Genomic DNA, 24,900 nt, shown 5'->3' with positions numbered 1-24,900 from the left:
GTTTGGTGAGGATCTTCTGTGTTGCCTCTTTCATGGTATCCTGCTGGGAAAATCTTTGATATTTCAGACTTCACTTAGATTGGAAGTAAGGACAAAGATGCTGAAAATAATAAAAAATTATGACTGATAATACCTATTGCTGACAGATTTTATGTTTAAAAATTAATTACACAATTGAGTTTGGTGCGTGTGCTTGTAAGTTTTAGCAGCTTTAGTTGGTAGAAAAGTTTGTTGCACTGAAGAAGGCTTATCTTGATCTGTTGTGTTGTACAGGATATTTTTGCGTTTCCTGCTTACCGAAAAAGTAATGTATACCTTTGCTTTTAGAACAAGTTCAAACGTGAGGAAAAAGCTAATGGATGGAGGATAGACAAAGCTTTCAGTAAGTAATGTTCTCCACCATATAATAAGCCATTAAATGGTCGTCATCTTTTTTCACAGTAATTTTTGTGCTTTGCCTTACTTGAATTAATTGTAAGAAAAAGTTTTTGATCATAGGTGAATTCGGAAGCTGGAGAATCTGAGGTATTTTTAGGAAGCGTTTTCACAGTAAAGATGTTTAATTTCTGGGGTTTTTTATATGTCTGATAGATGAGGTTAATATAAACTTTCCTATATATTCAGTTGAAGATGATTCTGATTCATGGGAATTTCTAGCATGGTTACTTATTGTAAACTGCTTTCAGAATCCTTAAAACCTTTGTGTGTTACTTGAATGAGCTACTTAAGTCCTAGAGCTGTGTGTCAATACCTTGATAATACAGTACAATTCATGTCTTTGTCACTTCTTAAATTTTCTCACCTGCTAAGTACTGTAACTTTTTTGCTATTTGTTTTTAAAACCAAGCTACCATAATCCATATATGTCAACTCTAGTCCCTGCTTAACAGATTTTTCAGAAAGAATTATCTCTTTAAATTTATATAAATTTTGCTTTTTAATATAACATGTACCACTTTGTTTTAAAAAGCAGAAGCTTGGAAAAATTGCTAGCTTTGAAATCTTTTCTATTTCTTTAATCTGATAGAAGAAAAGCGTCCCTTTGATTTTGAATTCTTTGCCCAGCTGCTTGAGAAGGTCCTAGCAGATGAAGAAAAGAGGAAGCAAAAGACTGTTAAAAGCCAGAAACCAAAGGAAAAGAAGCCTTCAAGACCTCGGAAGAAGCCAAAAGGTACTTCAGAAAAATGCTTGAGATAGCATTACAGAGCGATGTTCAGTAGTGTGTTGCTAGCAGAGGAAAAATCATGCAGGGGGTCTTTTCCTTCCCCATTTCAGACAGGGCAGGAGGGTCATGGCTTTATAGCATAACTTTTCATCAGATCGACTTTACTGGTGTGCAGGGTGGTAAAAATTGGTAGCAGCCAGTTTTCTCTGGCGGGAATGTGAGACCACACTGAGATTGGTGCTCTTCCACAGTCTGAAGCACTGATAATTCTAAATGGGATATTCTAACTTAACAGTTGGTAAATATCTTCATGAATTACTAATGAATTCACTTTTAGAATCCTTGGGCCAAACCTGTATTTTTGGCAAGCTGTTCTGTGACTTTTAATTTACACATTTCTCACCTTCTAAAACCCTCTTCTAAGGGCTCTGTTTCTCCTCTAATTATAGTTTGATTCTCTAACTTTGAAGCGAGTGCTTCCTTCCAGGGAGTCTTCTAAAAGTTTTTTCAGTTTTCTGGTCTGTTCAAAATAAAGGATAAAGATTATGTTTAATTACTGTTGATTGATTTCCATATAGTGAATTATTACCTTGGTACCTAAGAAAGGACTTTCACAGACGTGCTTAAATTAGGAACAGTTATACTGACACAGTTTCATAAATTCCGTGGTAATTCTGTGAGGTTGTCCACTTGTTTGTTCAACAAGGACCCATTTTCTTGTAAATGGTATTGTTGCCCAAAAAAGTGAACATCCTTTTTAAAGGGGATGCTATCTGTGAAGCAGCATTGCTGCTTAATTCTTAAAATTGACATAGTTGCTGCTTTTCTATAGCCTTAATTTTGGACTTGCTGAAGTAAAATGTCACACCTGTTAGGACTTACAACCACATACTGAAATTCTGTTTGTAGACTTTACTGGTAGATTAAAGGTACTTTATGTGCAAAGCAGTGAGTGTGCCTTTCTACTTCTCTTGCATTTTGAGTTTCTTAACTATAGGGAACAAGTTTGCATCAGAATAATCGAAAGGACAGGGAAAGGTTCTTGGTGGTTGATGTTCTCCATAAATAAAAGATTGAGACAAAATTTCTGAAAAGAAGGGGGAGAAGAATTTTGGAAACTTGTTAAAGCGATCAAAGAATTTGTAAATTATTAACTAGATAATAATTCAGCTTTCTTGTATAAATAGGAGTGATTAAGTACAGTATATTCATTGATCAAAATCACTTTTCCATGACATACTTTCTTCAGCTGTGATCACCTCTTTCTGCAGAGAGATGTAATTCTTTTCAGGAATAACAGTGACTATTGTTCCTGGATCCAAAAGTGACAGTGTCATCTGCTGAAAAGAATACGAGCAAGAGTGTTCACTAAGTTGGCTTTACACTCTCTGTTGACTTTACCCTGGTGAAGCGTTGCCCCGTGTATGGAACGTGTTTTGCAGTAGGGTTGAAGTTAGTCTGTGCTGAAGCTTTTTGTTATGTCAGTGTCTGACCTCTCATGGTCCTGCTCATATGCCCTGTACTGTACTGGCAGTGATGTGTGAATTTACAGGAAGCTGCATTTTTGTGATTTATGATTATATTTTATTTATGTTTTATGATTATCTTTGTGAGTTATGGCTCCTAGTACTCCACCAGTCTGTTAACCAGGAACTGCGTTGTCTCCATAGCAAAAGCTGCCAGCACAGAATCTGTTAATGATCAAGATGATCTTCAGGAATCCAGAACTTCTGATGCAGAAACAGAAGCAGATGCTGTGACAGCTGAGAAAGAAAATGAAGAATCTCTGGACATTTCTGAACAGGCAGAAGAACAGGTTGCATTAGAGCCAGCATTGGCAAAAAAAAAGAGAAAGAAGAAGAGAAGAGATGATCTTGAACAGGAAGTGGCGGATCTTCCAGAAGAAATGATTGTCCCTTCAGAAATTGCTGAAGAAGGGAAAACCTCTAAGAAAAGTAAAAGGCCAAAATGCTCACTTTCAAAAGCTCTAATAGAAATTTTATATAAAGATGTTGCTAACTTAAAAATAAGAACATGGGGTTTGGTTTATATCAGTGGTTTGCCCTGGAAGGTTATGGAACAATGCCTTTCAAAAACAGCTTTCATACTAAGTCTAAACATACTTCATTTCAGCTGAGAACAGCTCTCTTAAATCTTAAAACTTAGGCATTTTTTACTGGGATCGGTTTTTGTCCTAAATTAACTCTTGATTCACTGTAGCTAGGATTTGAGAAGTGGAATTCTAAGATGTTGCCCAGATGGTCCAAATTGATTTAATTCTTATTCAGTAGCAGAAAAAGAGATGTGTGATGCCAACAGTGATGGTCGTACTACCTGCAGAGAACTGGATAGCCTCGGTAAGGGAAAACAAGATGAGACTACTGATGCAGAGGAAGAAAGTTCACAGTCCTGTTCAGCAATGGATGACATAATGGAGAGAGAAAGTGATGTCAATTTATGCAGGTAACATTTACAATGGAAAGCTTAGACAAAATAAAACATAGTTTAAATATTAGTATTGTTTATCCATGCTTACTATCCTGCTACCTAGCACAGGATGGACAGGTTTTTGATTTCTGAGAACTCTCCTGGATTTTAGTAAGCTGTTTTATGCTCTCAATATATTCTCTTCCCTGGTGGGCTGCCCTTGCAAAATTAATTTGGATTGATACTAAAATCCCATGAAAAACTGCTTTCACTTAAGTTTTTGGGTTTTGGTGGGGTTTTTTTAGAGTGCTCACAAAAACTGTTGTCTAATCCTAACTCGTAGTATTTCTCTCAAAAGCACTGCTTGGTAATGTTGCTATACCCTTTGAATCTATCTCTGGTTTTGGTAAGATGTTTTTGGTGGAAAGGAATGTTGGTTGGACTTCTTCTGTGCAGAACCTGGGTGAGAGGCAAGCTTTTAGTTTCGCTTTTAGGCATTCTTTTACTACAAAGTGAATGTTTGTTTTATTAAACTTGTTATATAAGAAAGTGGTAAATGTAAAAAGTCATTATGAAGTTATTAGTGCTGTTCTGAATTGTGCATGTATTGTATTTAGCTGTATTGTAATTGTTTGCTATTCCATACAGATTCCCTTGCTAGAAAGTTTCATATGCTTTAATACCACATTGGAAGTATATGAAGGAACAGTATCTGTCTTCTGAATTCAACAGGTTATTACAGAAGATCAACGCCAAAAAAATTTCTGCATACAATGTTTAATAAAGTCAGTTTTAAAAAACTATCTAATCTGGAATATTCAGATGGGATTTTAACATCTTCTTGTAATAGCCTAGCAAAAGCACAGAAGTTGTTTTAAAGCTCACATCCTGCAAATACCGGTAACATTTTTCAGATTCTCTGAAACATGCATAGATACTAAATGTCAAAATGGCATACTTTTTCTGTGCAGCTTGAACTGTCTCTAACCAATAATAGCCTTTTTATTATCACACCCTAATGTAATATTATTGTGTGCTTTTGTTTTTAGCTTTGAAGCTAGCAATGGTGTTATACTAGAAATGGAACCTGCTAAACTGAGAACACTAGATACTGGAGATGGTACATCACAGGAAAGCCAGGTATCAGATTTACCAGTTTCCAAGATTAGAAGCAAAGAAGGACAATCTGCAGAAATTAGAGAAACAGAGGTATTTTGGTTTTTTTATGTACTTCTTCTCAAGATCTTGCTCTTTACTCTTAAAAGTATTTTTGTAAATCAAAGCTGATTTAGGGTTGTTTTTGTGACATATTTACCACTAGGTGGAAAAAAGGTAACAAGCGTGAGAACGTCACCAAAATTCAAATACTGCCAGTTCAGATAGCTTTAATGGGTTATCTGTTTTACTAAATTTCTTGAGAGTATACTGTGTATGACTGGCTTATCTCCTAGACAACACAGCTCAACAGTTTAATTATTTGAAAGCAAAGCAGAACAATAACAACAGTAAAACCTTGAAGCGAGATTTTGCTTGCTTGCATGATGTTGGAAGTTGATACGAGCAGGATGATCATTGGGTTGTTTGTGCTGCTGCAGAATGTGTAGGCTCTTGTCCATTCATACTGGCTGTCACAAAGTGTTTCAGGAGAAGAATATAAGAAAATGGACCAAAACTGATCTTTCTTTGGGCATGTTTATGATCAGGCCCAGCGGTTAGAATCTTACCAAAATTGCATCTGGCTTCTTTAGGAGCACTTGGTGCACCTCTTTACTCATGAGTTTTCCTAGCTGCTTTTTTGCATCTGTCTCTACATTTGTGATGAATTGCATACTACAGCTGAGAGCTCATTCTTCTAATTATTTGCTTAATAGAAGAACTGTATTCTTTGGATTGTTATAAACCTGATGCCTGGTAGTATAAGGTGACCTGTACTTCCATTGTTATGTTCCTGTTCATCATCTCCAAAGGTATTCTTGTTTATAACGCCACTTTTTCCTCTCTCTAACAAGAGTGTTTTCCAGCTGGAGAGTCCCAGTTGTAGATTTCTCCTCATATAGGGAAAGTTCTACTCCTCTGATCATCCTTCCATCCTTGCATCATTGTCATTTTTGGAACATAATATGATACTGTTTAGAGATTTGTGCTGAGGGGAAATGAATGCCTTTCTCTTGTCTTTTCTAAGATGAAGAGTGGTCTTATGGCTGAAGTTTGTGGTGAGAGATTAAGAAATTCGAAGTGTTGCTGTTTCCCTAATGTGATGGGCAAATTATTTGTCCTTTGGCCTTTGTTTTAGAAAAATAATGTCTTTATCTTAGTGGAAAATTAGCTACTTAGGATTTTTGTAAATATTGAATGCATGTAGTTGGAAATGTTGTAAGAATACAATCTTCGGATATCAGTTGGAATAATATTTATAAAAATCAGTGCACTGAACAGGGCAATGTGCTGTGTACACCAGCCTATTACAGTGATGTCAGTAGCCTGAGTACTGGAGAAGGAACATGGGGGTCCTGGCAAACACCAGTTTGAATGTGAGTCGTCAGTGGGCGCTGGCTACAAAGACAGCTAAAGGTGTCCTGTGTGCATTAGGAGAGGTGTTGCCAGCAGGTTGAGGGAGGTGATCCTTCTCCTCCACTCAGCGCTGGTGAGGCCACACCTGGAGTGCTGTGACCAGCTCTGGGTTCCTGGTAGAGAGACATGAACGTGCTGAAGATAGCCTGTCAAAGGGCCGTAAGGATGGTGAAGGGACTGGAAGCATCTCTCCTGTGATGAAAGGCTGAGGCAGCAGGGACAGTTCAGCCCAGAAAAGGAGATGGCTTGGGAGGATCTTTTCAATATCTCTTAAAAAACTCAAAGAGAGGGTGCAAAGAGGATGGAACCAGGCTCTTTGCAGTGGTGGCCAGTGACAGGACCAGAGGCAATGGGTATAAACCGGCACACAGGAGCTTCCTGTCACAGGTTGCCTAGAGAGACTGTGGAGTCTCCATCCTTGGCAGTATTCAAAAGCTGCCTGAACATGGTATTGGGCAGCCAGTTCTAGGTGTCTCTGCTTGAGCAGGGAGGTTGGACCAGATGACCTTTAGAGGACCCTTCCAACCTCAACCGTTCTGTGACTCTTGTTCTTGTTTTCTGCTTTTCTTTACATTAGAGTTCTAATTTTACCGATTCTTTTCTAAAACAATTTTTTTCTTTACTCAGAACAAAGATGTACTACATGACTTATATAGACCAAGCGAAAAGCAGAGTCCATCAGAAAGTGATTCTCAGCCTGAAATCACGTAAGTAGAATTATCTTACTTTGCAGTATTACTTGAGCTGAACTGGTATTTACTTAATTTGAATATAGTTCTGATCAACTGTAGTAGGTTGGGCTACATGCTAGATCATTATCTTTTGCGTATTCAGTGAGGTTATTCGACAGATATTTAGACCACTGAGGAGCAGTGCTTTGACTGACATTTAAAATATTACAAAGTAATGAGGAGAAAGACTTAACTAATCTTAGAAAAAAGTTAACGCCTCTGCAGTCAGCAATGCGAGATTTCTCTGAAGAAGTTCTGCCAGTTGTTGGGTTGTGAAAGTTTATTTATTTATCTTTTTAATAAAAAGGCTTCACTGTATTCTTTGAAATTCATAGCTGTCCATCAGAACTTGTTAGCCATACTCGTCATGTACATGGTGCATTCATACCTTCCTGATTGGAAACTTTGCTCTTTGGAACTCAGTGCAGTGGTCTAGATTGAGAGACACCTCCAATATGTCTTTGTTGTATATGTTCTCTTGTATAAAGTTAATCTTTGTGACTATTTTTTATGCTTATTGCTGTAACTGAGCAATGATTTCTAAAAAGCCTGTGCCTAAAGTTTCATTTTCTGCGTGATCAGTGACTTCCTATACTATGACATAATTTTTTTAAGGTGATTTAGGGATGGGCTACTAGTTAATGCTAAATTGCTTTTTATGCTTCTGCCTCTTCCTTACTGAAGGGCAGCTCACTTTTATGGTAAAGACTGTCAGAGCTTTATTTGTCCTGTCCTAGGAAGAATATAAGAGAAGGTTGTAGTTCCTAATCTGAAGATAATTGATAGCTGTAGGCTCTGTAAAACAGTGTGCAAATCATGGTACACCCTACTGCAGTAGTTAAAGACACAGATTGATCTACCCCGTTCCTCAGTAATGTGTGGGTGTTGTCAGTAGGATAAGATATTTGAAAACAGAGATTCATAGTTCTCTGAGATAGCTTTGAAAGGTGGGTGCAGAGACAGGAGAGGCAGATGCAAAGTTTTGTACATAAAGCAAATCTGCTCTACTTTGGAGCAGATTGCTGTTGTTTCTATAGAAATCAGTAAGCCTATTGACACATCAGTCGTGGATCCCTAGGAGAAGAGGTATTCCTATTTCTTTAACAGCAAGAATGCTTCCATCAAACATTTTTAAGTAGATTCCCCTGAAAGTTATTTGACACTATGCATTAAGTAGTAATCTATCTTCTAATATCAGGAAGATGTGATATGATTTTTTTCAGTTTATTGTTTTGCTATAATATGCAGTTTGAGGTGCTCTTGAAGTACATCTTAGACGATATAATACTTTATCTTTGGTAATAATGTATGCCACCTCTTTTTATAGCTTAAGGAAAACTGAAAAGCCAGCGGACAGAGGACGTTTGCAAAGACCTAAGCCAAATTTAGTGAGATCATCTGGAAGGAGAGAAGCAGCAATCCAGAAGAAAACGGAGGCCGAGGGTTCCTCTTCAGACCTTGTGAAAGCAGATGAAAAGGTCAGGAGGAATATTGCTTAATATGCTGTGCTCTTGATGCCATATCTGCTTTTATCAATGCTGATAGTGTGAATTAGCCACACTCTAATAACTCGTATTCTGAGAGCTGCTTCTGAGGTACCTGAACACTTGTCCATGAGTAATGTTCTTTGCCTTAATTCCAGTGCTCTGAGGAAGACAGCAGAAGAAATAGAAGTGAAGCCACAGAATTAGAGAACATGGATTTGGATACTAAATCTGAGTAAGTGATTGCTTTACCAGTTTCCTGGAATAAACTAATCATCGTTAATGTATTCTATATAATCAGAATTATTAATAATAAAATTGTTAATTCTGTTATTTAAAATCAACAATAATTGTGAAGTTTCAATATAAATTTTAAATTTTACTTTGACATTCTCTTGGGTGATAACAACTGGTACTGTGGTAGAAGGTGTGTCTTTCTTTCCAGAAAAATGAGGAAGGCATTACTTTATGAAGTACCAATTATGCTTAGAATTTGGGAGCAAGAAGAAGGGAAAATGCTAACTATAGTTTTGCCTTCCTCCCAGTTGCCACCTGATGGCTCTGCTTCTGATACTTGCAGAAGCAGCTGTGGCATGCAGCGTAGTTAGCTTCCTCCCCTGGTTGATAAATTTGTATCTTTTTATTGGGTAGATAAATTGAGTTTCTGCACTCTATAAGGTTAAACAAAGCTTAGTTCTTACGTGAAGAAACTTGCACAAGTTTTTGTGAAAATTTGCCCAAATTCCATTAGAGAGAGCTGTGCAGGTCATCGAATATTACATAGTTTTGAATATTTTGGAGTCAATTTTACTGTTGTGGATCCTTTGTGCAGAGAACCTGAAAAACCTGTAATTGCAAAGACAATAGTTAGAGAATGTCGACAGAGATTTAAGCCTAATGTTACAAGAGCATCTGGAAGGAAGGAAGAGCCTGAAAAGGATGCACGAAGTGCTGAGGCATCCCATCCACAACCTAAGGGGGAAACCAAAAAGGTATTTAACAGAGTAATGTAAGTGGAGATAATGTGTCAGCTACAAAGTGACTAGATGCAATAGCAATGTTACCTTTTTTTTAATCTTCTTTCATTTTTCCCCTCAGTGTGACCAGGAATCAGCCAGTTACTTAACTTGCAGCGACAGTGTGATTTTGCTTAGATGCCTCAGCTAAGCTGGGAGCCTGTCACACAAACAGTAGATGCCAATAGTTTTTCATGTCCTGCAGTGAATACAGACTTAATTGTTTGATCTAGATTTTACTGCACCTTTCTGACTGTGTAAAATGTACCTTGTAATTAATTGTTTGAGCCTGTCATAAGCAATCTATTTTGTATGGACAGTTACATGACCTGTTAGGTAATGCTGTACTTTATAAATGTAAGATAGTTAAGATATTAATGTTCTATTTCTATTCAGAACACTGACCAAAGTAATAGTGAAGAAGTTGCAGAAAAAGATGTTAAAGTCCTGGAGCTGATGTCTCAGTAAGTATGTTAAAAATGACAAGAAGTGCTGCACTCCAGCAGTTTGCCATTCATGTCACTTTGAGTAGGATTACATAGTATGGTAATTATAGGAGTTTCTGAAGAAACTTCTGTAGTGAGACAAACTGAGGGAAGAATAGGATTTTTTTTAAAGCACAAAATAGATTAAACATTTTTGGGTTTAAAGTAGTGCTTTTAAATAAGATGTCATAATAAACACAAAAACTCCTGATGTTTGTCCCTTGAAAACTATAACAAGCCATCTCCACTAGCTTTAATACTGAAATGTCTCAGTTTCAGTAGTTAAGTATTTAAATAATTGGAATAAGTGATTATTCTTAAGGTGTAGTTAAGTATTAGGTATCTAGTATTAGGAGAAAAAAATTCCAATGCAAGCACTTTAATGCACATGTTAATGAAGAAGTGAAGAAATGTATCTTGTGGGGTTTTTTTCAGTGGAAAAATGGCAGCTGTAGTGTAAAAGGAAGAATATATTTTGCAGGAGAGATTGTAAAAAGGAAAAAACACAGCCCCAAACAACACACACCAAAAAAGACTACCCAACAAAGAAACAAAAAATAATTAAAAATCAACACTTCCACCACCAAAAAACCCACCCCCGAAGGTTATTTTAAAAAGGATATAGTTGAGGAGGGTGGAGGGTGGTAAACTAGGTTTGATAATCTGCCAGAAGAGCAGTTATTTCTTTCATTAACGTGCTGTTTAACTTGGTGCTTAGGGTAGAAGGGCATAGAAGCATCTGACAGTTGTGATAATGTGCATCTGATGGTTTTTTTAGTAAGACAATGTAGTTATTTATGTATTTTCTGAATGTTTGTGATTTTTAACCCTTGATTAAATTAGGTGCATCTGCCTCTAGACCAAATAGGAATACAAGAAGAGCCAATATGAGTCAGAATAAGGTCTCTCTTGTGTGATATCCTGTCTCCAGTGAGGAAAGAAAAAGCACAGGGCAAGCATAAGTTTAAATTTGTCAGGTACTTCTTCAGCCTCTAACAGATACACTTCCAACTTTACTGTTTCAGGAAGTAGTAATGCATACCTCCATTTTAGATAAGTATGTGTTAGTAATGGTCTAAACAAAAAACCGGAACAAAGAAACAAAAAAACACCACCAACAACAAAGAAACTCAGTTTTCCAAGACTCCCCCCACTTCCAGATGTGGTATGTACTCATGGATCTCATTTTTCCAGGTCTAATGAAACAGCTGGTTTACAAGAGGACGGCAGTCAGCGTGTGCTGAAACAAGCACCTCTGAAGAGAGGCAGAGTGCAAAGACCAAAACCAAATCTAGGAGGAGCTGTTGCAAGGCAAAAAGAACTGACAGATGAAAAAGATTCTAAGGAGGAGAAAACTGAAGGTGGTGAAATAGAAGAAGGTGTGATACACCATAGGGCTGAAGACAGTGATCCGTGCCTCAAAAATGTAAGTTTCTTGAGCCATTGCTTAGACACGCTGTTTTGCTGGGCCCTAAGTAGAAACCTTTAGTAAGAAAAGTCTGGGTACACACCAGATAACTTGTAAGCGTAGCCCTTGCCTGCTTTCTGTATTCTTTCAGAGTAAATAGAATTGTCATAAAATGTCCTGGTGCTTGCGCTTAGGTTCTCTTATTGTACCTCCCTTTTTGGTGTTATTCATGATGAAGAATGCAGAGAAAAATGTCTCTTGGGAAAGAGACCACTTGAAATAGAAAGTATATATAAAATAAAAAAAATTTCACTTTTATAGTATCCATTGATACTAGTTGGATGTGCAGAAAGCAAGAGAGATCTTTTTGAGTGTTTTTGTAAGAGATAATAAAATAAACTTTGTCTTCTCCCTCTGCTCTTCTACAACAGAGGTTGAGCAAATCTTTTGTCTCAGTAGAGTGCAACTTTTATTCCTTTTAGATTGTGATGATTCATGAAGACAGTCAGCCATGCAATGTGTTGTTAGAAGGGAATGTTTCTACAGATTCTGAGATGAACTCAGTACATACAAGGCAGCGTTCCCAAGAAAAGTCCTCAGAAGCAGAAAGCTGTGAAAGTGAAAAGGGGTTGTCAAATGTCTTGAAACAGCTTTTGGATTTGGATACAAGGTAAGGTTATTTTTTAAGTGGAGAGAAGGGATGGATAAAAACGATCCATACACTTCTACATTCAACTCCAGTATTAAAACCAAGCTTTTTATTTATAATGAGATGTTTAATTAAGACACTACTAGACTTAAACAAAACTCCAAGAGCTCAGAAGCATTAAATTTATATGCTATTGGATATTAATTTGGTCTTTAGACTGTGAGCCCAGTTTTCAAATAAATACATTCTTCTGATGCTCAATTCCTGTGGTTATCTCTCCACGTTGATGCGAGCAGTGCACCCCTATATGCTTATGTAAATTCTTGAGTATAAGATTTTGTTTCCTATGAAAGTGCCATTTAATAATTAAAAAATTCTGTTAATCTACTGGACAGCTTTAAACATGATTAGACAAAGGCATTTGTAAAATGTTTATTTTCCTCTCAAAGAGTGTGATAGTTCCTCTCAGAGTGTGATAGGAAGTTGCAGTTGTTCTGAAATGGCATATTTTTTTTAACTTTGCTTATGTATGTCCTCATTTGAGCTAAAGAGAATCAATTCAGTTCAGTGATTTTAATTCTCAGCTCAGTTCCCTGCAAGAGGCTGCACTTTCTGCAGTTCGCAGCTTGTTTTTGCAGACAGTGCCTGCTACCAGCAGTGATAACACCTGATGTTTGCAGTCACTGCCTGGGACTGGGATGCAGACAGGCTCTCGCTTATAAATGCACCTGTAGTGACCAAGGTCACTGCTGGTTCTTGTGATGTGTGCCATGCTGGGGGTGCTGGGAAATAAATGGTCACAAGGAAGTAAAAGGTGAGGACTAGACAGGACAGGTGACCAATGAGAGTATTCCATTCCATATACATCATATTCAGTGTAAAACTAAGGGATCACAGGTGCTAAGCTCTATTCTTCAATGGCTGGCATCCAAGAAGGACTCTGTCTGTTCTTCTGCTCTCGATCCAAGCCCTGGGTTCCCAAATCCAGCTCACCTATCCAGCCTCCCCTCTGCTGCTGAGCTGGGGCTTCCCCAGTGCTGCATGCTCTACAGCATCCATATCAGGAGGGAGTCAGATTTGATACTGGTTTTGCATCTATGTATATAGTTCACTATTATTTCCTTATTATTTCTATTATTGCTTCATTAAAGCTGTTTGAATTTTCTTTTTCAATCCATATCTCTCTGCCTCATTTCCTTTTCCTTCCCCTTTGGGGAGAAAGAAGGGTTAGAGAACATCTGTCAGCATTTAGTGGCCAGCCCAGCCCTGACTCTTTTCAAGGTGTTAATAAGAAACACAGATTTTTGGTGACATTTGATGTGCTTTTATTGGATCTTTTTTTTACAATGTCAGTAACTTTGTTATTGCTTTAAGAAAGCTAAGGATTTTTATGGTTGGCTACTGCACTAAAGAGAGCTACATGCAAGTGTGTCATGCATGACCTGAAGAACCACTGCTGTCCTGTGGCTTTAATTGTTCTTTTGTTTGTTATTGTAGGGAGTCTGGTCCTCGAAAGGAAGAGGAGAAAACTGTTGTACCATCAGCTCGGATTCTGAGGAGTCGATTCCAGAGACCAAAGCCAAATTTAAGAACAACAACTAGTAGGAAAGAACTGCTGGATGTAAATAAAAAATGTGTGTCACAGAAAGATACCAATAAAGAAGAAAGCTCAACACAGTCTGATAGTGAATGTAGCATCCTTCCTGATACAGATGTAAGGCTTTTTTTTTTTCCCTTTGCTTATATTTGAGCTTTGGGGTTTGTGAAATAAAATACTGATAATTTTAAAACTGCGAAGTTAATCTTTTTTGAATCAATTTTTTCAAAAGCTAAAATTTTCTGCTTGAAAACTCCTCTGCTTCCCACTTACTTGCATGTGAGGAGAAAAAGTTTACACCCATCTGTGTCTCTTGTTATGCTTCCAGATGTCTTTTTGATCTGAGGTGGCCTTGTAGAGTTGACACTGAAGAAAGAAAAGTATTCCTAGAAGTTGGCAAAGAGGAAATCTAGTTTTTAAGCTGTTCTGTTTAAAAGAAACAAATATGTCTTTATCCTGAAAAGACTGGACATTATTAGCGAGCAGTTAGAGGGGTTTTTGCAGGAAACACCTCAGAGAGTGATTGCTACCAAATTTTATGGACATCACAATGTCTCATTTTGGTTTAGTATCATGATTTTTTCTGGTTCTCGTGTTTACATTTTTCAGACAGCAGCAAAATATGATGTCCTGCAACCACTGGAATCCTTAGGAAAGGAGAAGTCACTTGGCTGTCAGGAGGCTGCTGAGAGGCCAAGTTGTAAGTCCCCAAAGACTTTTTCAAGATCAGAGGATGGTGAACTTGAGTTTTGTCGACCTGAAATTAGTCAAGATGATACTTCAGCTACTAGTGAAGAGTAAGGGCTTAGCTACTTCTATTCTTGACTGTAACAATGAAAGTATTTGAAAAGGAAATAGTTGTGCTGATGGACTGCTAAATGGCAAAGAAAATCTAATAAAAATAATAATTAAAAAACCCCAGTTTTCATAATTTTATCACTAGTGATACTAAAATTACAGTTACTTCTATGCTAAGCATTACATTAATGAGCATTCACTTTACGATTCTTTTGTCATCTGAAGATAAGATTTTATGTCATGTAATCAAAGGAATACTGTTTTGTTTTTCTGGAGTAACCATGTGAAAATTACTTTGGCTTTATAGTAATAAGGAGACAGTAATTTAATTCTTCTAGTGAGTTAGTTAGTTCTGTTGTGGAGTAGTTTGGACACCTGAGCTTTGAAGTTTTTGCTGAAACAAAGTTTTGTGTTTAGTTTGAACTGAGCAGAACTTTGTTTACATGGTTTCTTTTAAAAAAACTAAGTTGTTTCTTATGTGTAAATATAATGAAACTGTGTTACAGTGACAAACTTTTTTTTAAGTTTTGGGTTTATTTTTTTTCCTGTCTGACTTGATAGCAGAAATACCACTGAAGAAGAAAGTAAACAAAGACCTCTCCAACCTGTCCAGATAGTGAAGAGCAGATTCCAGAGGTACAAGCCAAACCTGGAAAGAACTGTCAAAAGGAAGGAGTTACAAATATCAGAAAATAAGAGGGAGAAGTCTGAAGCACAGCAATTGGTGTTGGAAAAAGCTGAGTCTGCCATCGTAAGTCTTCAGAATAACTGCTTTGCCTTCAGAAGTATGGTTCCAAGTTGTGTGTACTGTTTTATGTAGTTAAATTACAGCGTTTAAGTTGCATTCCTTGAAGCTGAGACACTATACCAGATGAAAAAATCCCCATAGTCTTTGTGTTGCAGTAGTGCAGACAGGAAATTGATAAAGTCTAGATCTTGTATTCTACTAATGTCTTCTGGAAAATGGGGATCTGATTTTGATTGGATTGCATGATAGAAGAAAGGGTTTTGCACATTGAAGGTAAACTCTAGAAAAAACGTGTTTTGTATTGCAATACATAACAATTAGCTTTTTTTGCTCGTTTTATTTTCCTGTTTGGATGAATCAAGTCTATGCTGAGCAATCAAGGGAAGGCAGAGGATAACTGGTTTTGTTTATTAAAAAAATACATTAACTTGGTAAGCTTTGACTGGCTCTACCATTACGGTGCCTGATGCTTCTATACTTTACACAGGTAAACTGAGTTATTCACCTACACTGTGTATCCCCACAGACGCTTTACTAGGCACTGTACAAGCTATTAAAATCCTCAAAAGCCATTGTAGTGGGTTGAACTCTCTAATCATTTTGTGGGTTACTTGTGAATCACGTCGTGGATGTTGGCATGTCTGCGTGCTTGCCATATCTGAAGTATATTGAAGCTTTGTAAGAGTGACCGACTTACTGGAGTGGTTGTAACTGGATGTTTTTTCTTGAACCTGTGTAGACCTAGCGTAGAGTACTCGTGCCTTCCCAGAGGAGCATGAGTGCACCGCACCTGTACTTTTCCTCTCCATGCCACAGGGTCAGCTCATCCCCAGCTGAGAGAGTTGCTTGCAGTTCAGCTTTGGCTCCTCTAGACCTGTGGCCTGTGGGCCATGCACATGTGCACATGCAAACCTGCACATCCACAGTGGGTCTGATGTTCCTCTGCACTAATAAAGCTGTTGCAGAGCTGGAGCACTGAAGGATGAGTTCAAGTGGCGTCTTCAAGGAACCAGTGTGGCAAATGCAGAATTAAAACTAATAAGCCCTTGAGAGTCTGAGGGTATGTTATAGTGGCTTGGGTGTGTCTGTGCTTGGCTCTGCAGTGTCCAATTTTCAAAGATTTTCCTGTTTACCAAAGTATTTTGTTTCAAGGATTTTTCTGTTTACCAAAGTATTTTGTTTCAGTACTGCTTCATGTAATAGAGAGCTGATGGAGGCTAAATACAAAGTGTTACCTGTAATACTTAGGTCTGTATAGTGTTTAAGAGCCTAACTCTAGGTAGCCCAGGACTAAAAAGACTTCTGTTTTTGCTCACCTGTAAATTGAATTACATGCTCAGATAGATTGCCCTCAATAAATATAACATGATTTCTTCTCTTGATTCAGATTGGGAAAATAACACATATCTGTAGTTTATTGTATAAAAAAGATACATGTCTGTTTTCGAAACTTGCTTGATTCTCTTTTTCTTCATTTTTTTAACTGTAAATATAAAGGGTGAAAATGAAGCTGTATTGTGTCAAGCAGATGTATCAAGCAAAGACGAACAGGAACAGCGAGAGGTGCCTCAGGTGCTCTCTATTTCCGAAAACATACTGAGTGAGCAAAGCAGGTGAGCTTAGAGTTCAGCAAAATTAGATTTGAAAAGCTTTCATCTGATGAATTGCGTTGTTCCTTATTACCTGTTTTGCCCCAGTGTTTAATTTTCAGTGCCTACAGGCAGCTTCCCATGTATTTCAGAGCACTTTTTTGGTTGAGCTGAGCTACTTACTGTTGAACTGGTACGTACCGGTCTGTAGGAGCTCATACTTCTTTTTGACCGGGGTTTTTTTTGTAGAGTTGTTATTTGCGTATAAAGCTATCATATATGTGACAGATATAAGTTCTGCAAAATGTCAGAGATCTGTCTTTCATTGATCCCAGTGTGTCCTGTTTATTGCTTCTCTTGATATAAGAAGCTCTGCAGCATGTATTAGACTGCAAGTACCTTGGTGTTGGTACAGTTAGTAACGTAACTGTTTTCTTGATGTTAAAAATGCCATGACAAAGAAATCTTATTATTCCTTCTCACATGTTAACCGTAAGTGCCCAAAATGAGAAACATATATCTATTTTTAAGGTAATTTTCTTGACTTTAAACAAAATAGTGTATCCGTCTCTAACCCTCCTATATAAGTATTGTTTCAAACTTTAATATAGAATTGCTTTTTGCTCCTCCCGACCAAAGTCAAGTGACATGTTTTTCTGAGTGTTTCTGGTTTTGTTTGTTCACTTCAAATTCACTAGTGCTGAAAAATTGCCTTCCCAAGAAGTGGGTACTCCGAAACTGGGACAATTCATAAGGAATGGATCCCTGAGTACTAAACCAAACCTAGAAAGAGCATATAGTGAAAAGGAATCTCCAGCTGCACAAAAATGTACTGCTCCAGATGAGGAAGAAACTAATAAAGGAGAGAATCTGTCTGTGGCAGAGGAATCTCCTTCCTCAAAAGTGAGACTTCAGGTATTTCTGACTATATTTTATGATGCTTGGTTCTACACCAGCTGTTTTTAAGACATCTAAATAAACTGTTTTAAATGCATGAATTATTTTTGGAGCGATAGAAATTGCATTCTTGATTAGTGTTTGCACCCTAATAGGAGGTCTTCTGAAATATGGTTCATGGTACATTGATAACAGACAGACTTTTGTTAACAAATCTAAAGACTTCAGTTACACTTAGAAATTTCATTGATGTTCAAGATACATGGATAGCTACTTGCATGCCATTAATCTGTTGCTGAATTTCTTCTGAACCCTTTGGTCATTGCTTATGAAAGACTGTATTGATTATAGGTAAATACCTTCTTTAAAGGAACAAGGAGTAGTGATGGCTTCCGTAAACTACTTGAAAGTTTTAAGCAAAGTTTTGCCTCAGATTGATGTCTTGATCATAAAGTGCAGTGCTTTATTTTAAAGGTAATGTATTTTTTGCTAATATTGTTGGTTGCTTTTTTTCTCAAATCTCAGGATGACATGGAAATATTGTTGTCTGTGAAGGATTTGGCTGAGAATGACAGTTTAGACATACATCCAAGAAGTATGAAGTCTGGAGCAGTCTGTTCCTCTGCAACATCACCTAACTGCCACAGCAAGGAAGAAAAGGAAGAACATCTATCTATAGATGCTATAGGAATCATTCAGGATACCACAGAAAGGTAAAGTTCCCTGTTGACAAAGTAAAAAAAGCTCTTTAAAACCTTTGCATATGTGTCTCGTTGTTCTCATGCAGCACTTGTTTTTTTGAAGTGTAGGCTCCATGCTACATGCTATGAACGTCCCTAGGTGGCATCCTTAGGTAATATAAGAGTTTCTAACAATTTTTCTTAAGGTTGTTTTCCTTTTAAGAAAGTATTTTGCAGATGAGAGTAGAAAGAAGCAATCAGAGCTTAGCCATCTGAATTTCTCAGTAACACGTTCTTAGGCTGTGAACTGGACTGTGAATGTGGACCACTGAAAGGCAAGCTGAGCAGTGAGAGCCATTTGCACTCACTTATAACTGACAAGTGGTAGGCAGAGTAACATAAAATGAGCTTGCTGCCTGTGTTGTGAGTCTCTTCACTTTTTCTTTCCAGCAGGAGACATTCATGTAACCATTTGCAGTGTCCCGGTTCTTTGATGGAGGAGGTGCTTTTTATGTATGTGCCATTTGAAGCAGATAGTGCCACTTCCATATAACAGTTCCAGGTTATCTTATGAGCTACCTTTTTTTCAATCTTAACTGAGGCAGAGCAGCCTCAAATCAATTTACTTTTGCTGTTTTTTTAAAATTACCTTCTTATTCCTGTCTGTTTCAGACTTTGCTTAAAATCTCTTCCATTACTTATGTTGAAATTATATCCCAGAGTATTTTTGCTAACAAGACAAGGGCCGTACCCTAGAGTTGTCTTGACTCCTGTGATGGTAGAGTTTCAGAGAATCATGGAATGGTTCAAATTAGAAGGGACCTCTGAAGGTCATTTGATACAACCCTCTTCTTAAGCAGAGACACCTAGAACTGGCTGCCCAGTACCATGTCTGGGTGGCTTTTGAATACTGCCAAGGACGGAGACTCCACAGTCTCTGTGGGCAACCTGTGCCAGTGCTCCATCACCCTCACCATGAAATAGTATTTCCTGATGCTCAGATAGAACCTTCTGTGTTTCAGTTTTATGCCCATTGCCTCCGGTCCTGCCACTGGGCACAACTAGAAAGAGCCTGAGTCAGTCTGTCTTTATACCTTCCGTTCAGGCAGTTGTATACACTGATGAGAAATCGCAACCCACTCCTACCAATCATTGTCTTTCTTCAGGCTGATCTGTCCTCATTCTTTCAGCCTTTCATTGTAGGAGAGCAGCTTCTGTCCCTTCACTTTTGATAGCTCTTTGCTGGACTCTATCCAGTATGTCCCTGTGTCTCTTGTGACGGGTCTGGATGCTCCAGTACAGCCCTCCAGGTGTGGCCTCACCAGCGCTGAGTGAAGGGGAAGGATTGCCTCCCTCGACCTGCTGGCGACACCTCTCCTAATGTGGGTAAGGATACCCTTAGCTGTCTTTGCAGCCAGGGCTCATCGCTGGCTCACATTCAACTTGGTGTCCACCAGGACCCCTGTGTTCCTTCTCCACCCAGCTGCTTTCTGTCTGGGTGTTCCCCAGAACGCACTGGTGCCTGGAGCTCTTCCTCCCCAGAGGCAGGTCTTTGTACTTGCCCTTGTTGAACTTCATGAGGTTCCTTCAGCCAATTTCTCCAGCCTGTCTAGGTCGCTCTGGTTGGCAGCATCACCTGGTGGTGTACTAGCCACTTCTCCCTGTTCTGCATCATCTGTAAAGTTGCTGAACTCCACCCCATCATCCAGATCATTCATGAAGATGTTAGACGGGATTGGGCACTGCACTGACCCATAGGGTGCACTCCTAGTTGCTGACCTCCAACTAGGCTTTGTGCCACTGATCACCGACATCTGAGCCTGGCCATTCAATCAATTTTCAGTGCTGCACCTCCTTGTCTTCTCATCCAGCCCATACTTCTTCAGCTCCCCTATGACAATATTCGGGGAGATCCTGTTAGAAGCCTCACTAGCGTCAAGGTAAACACTATCTACTGCTCTTCTTTCACCTGTTGAGCCAGTCATTTCATCATAAAAGGTTATCAAGTTGGTGAAACATGAGTTCCCCATTACTGACTACTTCAAGTCTCCTTGTTGTTTTTCGTGTGTCTGGAAGTGGTTCCAGGATTAGTTGCTCCGTAACTTTTCCAGGGACAGGGAAGGCTGACTGGCCTTGTTACCCAGATCCTCCTTCTTGTCCTTTACTGAGACATGAGATTAAAAGCCCAAGGTTTCTGTCTTGCTGCTCTGAGTGTACTTGAACAGATGCAAGAATTTAATCTTGTTTAAAAGTAGTAGTATCTTGAGCACTGGAATTAATAAATATAATATTCCTGTAATTGCTTAATTTGAGAGACCTGACATGGCATAGCTGAAACTTTCTGCTCTATTTGCCCTCTTAATGTTGTTATCCTTCCAAAATATTTTCCTAAAAGTAATCAGAAAGGTCCACTACTATAGAAAAGCAAATTATCTGCTTTTCACATTTTTTTTTCTTCCTTTGTTTTTAAACTTCGGCTAGTACAAATGGAAAACACTGATAGTAAGCCCCACTTTTGGAGTCTGTTTTGTAGTTCCTGAGAAGTAAAAACTGAAAAATATTTTTGTAGGTTCAATGATAAATTAAGTTTTGAAGAAGGAAGTAAACAGAGTGATACAAAACCTCTGTATCAAGAGGGGGAACCCTACTGGAACGCAAGGCCAAGCCTAATAAGAGTTAGTAGAAAAAAAGATTGTCCTGAAGAAGGTGAAAACAGAGAAGAGGACAGCGAGGACAGAAGTGCAGAACCATGTTTGTTATTAGAAGAAACAAGTGTATCCACTGTAAGTGCTGACCATGTGTTTTGAGCTAATTTATACCTCAGTACTTGTGTTTACATTCTTAAAACCATAGATGTCACAGAAATCTAGTATATAGCTGGGAAAGATTAATGTGACTTTTTTTTTTAATTCAGTATTGAAAATTATACTGAATAAATGGACAGAGTATCTAAAATCTGTGGAATTATGTAATGTAGGTTGCTGTCTTAAATTCTGCAGTTTTCTATGGTCAGAAGTCTGCATTATCATAAATACCTGATAACACTGCTACCAATTAATTTGCCCATTATTCATTGAAAAACATAAATTAAGGCAGCTGTTGAATATCAGATACCTCTAAACAGATACTAAAATACGTATAAATATAAGGTGAAATGTTTGTCAACAAAGTTCAGATCACCTTCTGCTTGAACCTTGTTCCTTCTCTGTCTGAAGTTGTGATATCTGAATCAAGTTTAAAGGGTGTTCCTTATTTTCTAGATGCATCACTAAAATCTTGCAGTTAACATATTTTAGCCAAGCATCCGTAGTTCACAAAAATGTGTTTGCTGAGGTTTTCTATGTTCTGGGACATGCTTGTGAGTGTGTGCGTGTTTTGAATAATATTTAAATGCTGTTCTGCAGACTGTGGTAGTTTTTTCTTCCTAGTTTGTTCTCAGGGCAGAAGAAAAATTCTCCTCTCAAATTGTTCTTTAAATTAAGAGGTAGTTTTAGAAGGTGATTTGTCTTTCCCATTGCTGAAGAGTTGCTGTTCTTGATTAAATTGAGCATGGCTTTGGTCTAGTCACCAACAGCAGCACTGGGAGCTTGAGCATCATAGATAATACCATGTAATGCATATCTGCTACAGGGCCTGAAATTAAACAAAATGGGGAGGAACTGTCCTTAGCTATCAGAAATGACAGCTGAGCATGTTGGAGCAGGAACTCAAACTTAATTCTTCAAATCTTTTGTCACCAAAACCCAGTTAAAATATTTGGCACTTAATAGAGTATTAATGGTCTCCTGTGTTCAGCAAAACTTGAGTAACATCATGGAAACTACATCCTTCTCAAAGGCTACAAGACAACACGATTTTACAGACGCTGAGGAAGCACCTTGCAAAAGAATCAGGCAGGATAGCAGACTTCAGACTCCACAGGTGTCAGAGAATGACAGTCAAGTAGAACAAGATGATTCTCAGCTTTCTGCCGCTCAGGAAAAAAAATCAGACAATCTCACAAGGTAAAACAACTGATTTTGGCTTGTAAGCTCAACTGATTGGTTTTAACTTTTGTTTTAAAAGCATGATTATTAGCCTTAGTTCTGCAGTGTGTTGTATGAGTGCTTGCCGGATGTCAGTCCTTGTGCCTTCCACCTGAATCCTGCTGGATGCGTGCAGGGGTCTGACCCTGCTGCGCTCTCATCTCTGCGTGTGGTAGCAGCTGATAGACTCTGATTTCCACAGACTAAATTGCCTAAAGCTCCTTTCTGACCTCTCAGATTGCACTAACGGACTTTGATGGGTGCACGAGTCATGCAAGAAATAGTTACTGCCTTGGAAGATGTTGCAATTCCAGTCCTGCTGGGGTTAGGGAAGCTTGGACAGCTGAAAGAGCTGGTACTTAGCTCACCAGGGCTCACATTTGGGCTGGAGAGCTTCTTGGAAGACGTAGAAAGCCTTAATGCTTGTACTCACTGCAAAGGCTCTGCACTCTCATCAAATAGGCACAGCCAGCACTCCCACCAGCCCATCCCCCATCCAGTACTGGTTTCAACACAAATTCCTGATTTTATGGGGAGGACTTTTAAGTACCTGTGTTGGGGACACAGTGATTGTAGGATTAACCTAAACACAAACTCCGTTTTGGAAGCAACTTCTGCTGCTATTTGTTTCCCCTCACTACCACTTTACCTGGGAGGATGTTTTTGGGGGAAATCTGGAATTATTTTTTGTACCCAAAGTGGTCGTGCCCATCATTTTGAGGAGGGAGGCATTAAGCAGGTGATTATTGAAGAGACTGCAGTCTGAGAAACCATAGCAGATAATTAGTTATTATTTGGCAGCTCTAATTTCTAGACATTAGTCTGATCAACTAAAGTTGATCATAGTCTGGGGCTTCTAGTATAGCTTTAGCAAAAGAGAACTGCAGATTTTCCCATGACGTGAAAGTGTGTGACTTCCACATCTGTCAACATGAAAAGTAATTCATCCTTTTCTAGTTAAAGGTTTTTGTATCTTGTAAATTTAATTGTGCAGCTTTCCAACATCCTGAAACATTTACAATCGGTGTTTTTTTTCATACATGAAGAAATTAGGATTTCTGATTAAATGGTGTGTGGATGCATCTTTGTCACTACACGTTAGGAAGTAAATAGCTTGTCCTGTCGGTCACAATGATCCGTTTTTATTCACTAAGTTTAGTTTGATTTGTGGCACGCCTTTTTTTTTTTTTTAATGTTCATTGTTGTGGTTTTTGGTTTTTTTCCAAACATGCTTTTGTTTTATGCTTTAGAAGGCAGTCCCGAAGGTCATCAAAATGGATAGCACTGCCAAAACATGTCTCGAACCCAAGAACTGCTGCTTCTTCTGCCTCTGAGTGCGAGGCTGATTGCAATGAGAAGGGGAATCAAAGACAACCAGTTAAACTGGGTGTTACTAGAGGCAAAAGTTTGAAAACTATGCATAAAAAGAAGCCTGGAAAGGAGCACAGAAGTTCCAAGATAACCTTGGTGACCCTCCGGGCTTCTCAAGAGGAGGAGGATGAGGAGGAAATAGATGACTTTGAGCCTGATAATGAAGATGAATGCTTTGCACCAGAGGAAGTAAACAAAGCTCCAGCATTTATTCCTATAGGTCTTCGATCTCCGAAACCTGTTCCTGTTCAGATAGAGGAAACCATGGAGGAGGTATCATGTAGCTGGGTTCTGCATATGTATTTTTGTTTGGATTGTTTAAACAGCTTTTACTTTAATTAAGTCTCCAAGTACTTAGGTTTTATCCAATTTATTTTAGTTCATTAAGAATGGCATTGAGGGTAGCAGGGATGTTACTTGATTTTGAGCAGAACACTGCAATTGGTCTAAGGTCCAGTCACATTCACAAACCGTGTGTACGTCTGCAGAGCACTCACCAGTTTGTTTATTGGCATTGAATGTAGCCATAGGCTACCATGCTTACCATGTGTTTTGAGGCCCAAGATGATAAAACAACCCCTCTGCTCTGCCCTGGTGAGGCCACATCTGGAATCTTGTGTCCAGTTCTGGGCCCCTCAGCTCCAGAGAGACAGGGAACTGCTGGAGAGAGTCCAGCGCAGCCACAGAGATGATGGGGGGATGGAACATCTCCCTGGTGAGGAAAGGCTGAAGGAGCTGGGGCTCTTTAGCTTGGAGAAGAGGAGGCTGAGGGGTGACCTCACTAATGTTTATAAATATGTCAAGGGGGAGTGTCAGGAGGACGGAGCCAGGCTCTTCTCAGGGATGTCCAGTGACAGGACAAGGGGCAATGGATAGAAGCTGGACACAGGAGGTTCCACAAAAGCGTGAGGAGAAACTTTTTCACTGTGAGGGTGACAGAGCCCTGGCACAGGCTGCCCAGAGAGGGTGTGGAGTCTCCTTCGCTGGAGACTTTCAATACCCTGCCTGGACATGTTCCTGTGTGACCTACTGTAGGTGACCCTGCTCTGGCAGAGGGGCTGCACTAGATGATCTTTTGAGGTCCCTTCCAACCCCTGACATTCTGTGATTCTGTGAAAACAAAGAATTACAATTTAGTGTGTGAATGTTAAGAAATAAGGAAAGGAAAGAGGTGGGGTTTTATGCGGTGTCCCTCTTGTCAAGAAACTTTACCTGCATGGTGATCTGACCTTGCCCATTAGCTGGGCAGATGCACAGCT

The 24,900-nt window shown here is 38.8% G+C and overlaps 1 protein-coding gene across 1 annotated transcript in view; it reads left to right on the top strand.

Moving 5' to 3' along the window:
- The window catches only part of BDP1 (B double prime 1, subunit of RNA polymerase III transcription initiation factor IIIB), a gene marked incomplete at its 5' end in the record, with an annotated part of 49,016 nt that overhangs the window by 5,627 nt on the left and 18,489 nt on the right, over positions 1-24,900 (top strand). Inside the window, 20 exon segments of the mRNA XM_009870043.1 lie at positions 328-382; positions 1,028-1,171; positions 2,836-3,120; positions 3,457-3,628; positions 4,642-4,801; positions 6,791-6,870; positions 8,228-8,372; positions 8,537-8,613; positions 9,211-9,370; positions 9,791-9,858; positions 11,074-11,305; positions 11,852-11,894; positions 11,897-11,957; positions 13,434-13,650; positions 14,143-14,329; positions 14,883-15,082; positions 16,577-16,692; positions 20,815-21,028; positions 22,041-22,249; positions 23,521-23,914. Of these exon segments, the coding sequence (XP_009868345.1) occupies positions 328-382; positions 1,028-1,171; positions 2,836-3,120; positions 3,457-3,628; positions 4,642-4,801; positions 6,791-6,870; positions 8,228-8,372; positions 8,537-8,613; positions 9,211-9,370; positions 9,791-9,858; positions 11,074-11,305; positions 11,852-11,894; positions 11,897-11,957; positions 13,434-13,650; positions 14,143-14,329; positions 14,883-15,082; positions 16,577-16,692; positions 20,815-21,028; positions 22,041-22,249; positions 23,521-23,914 (3,219 nt within the window).

The sequence above is a fragment of the Apaloderma vittatum genome, unplaced genomic scaffold, assembly GCF_000703405.1.
Source record: "Apaloderma vittatum isolate BGI_N311 unplaced genomic scaffold, ASM70340v1 scaffold17465, whole genome shotgun sequence".
Lineage (NCBI taxonomy): Eukaryota > Metazoa > Chordata > Aves > Trogoniformes > Trogonidae > Apaloderma > Apaloderma vittatum.
The sequence above is the reverse complement of the archived record's forward strand: the minus strand, read 5'-3'. Positions and strand labels throughout refer to the sequence as shown.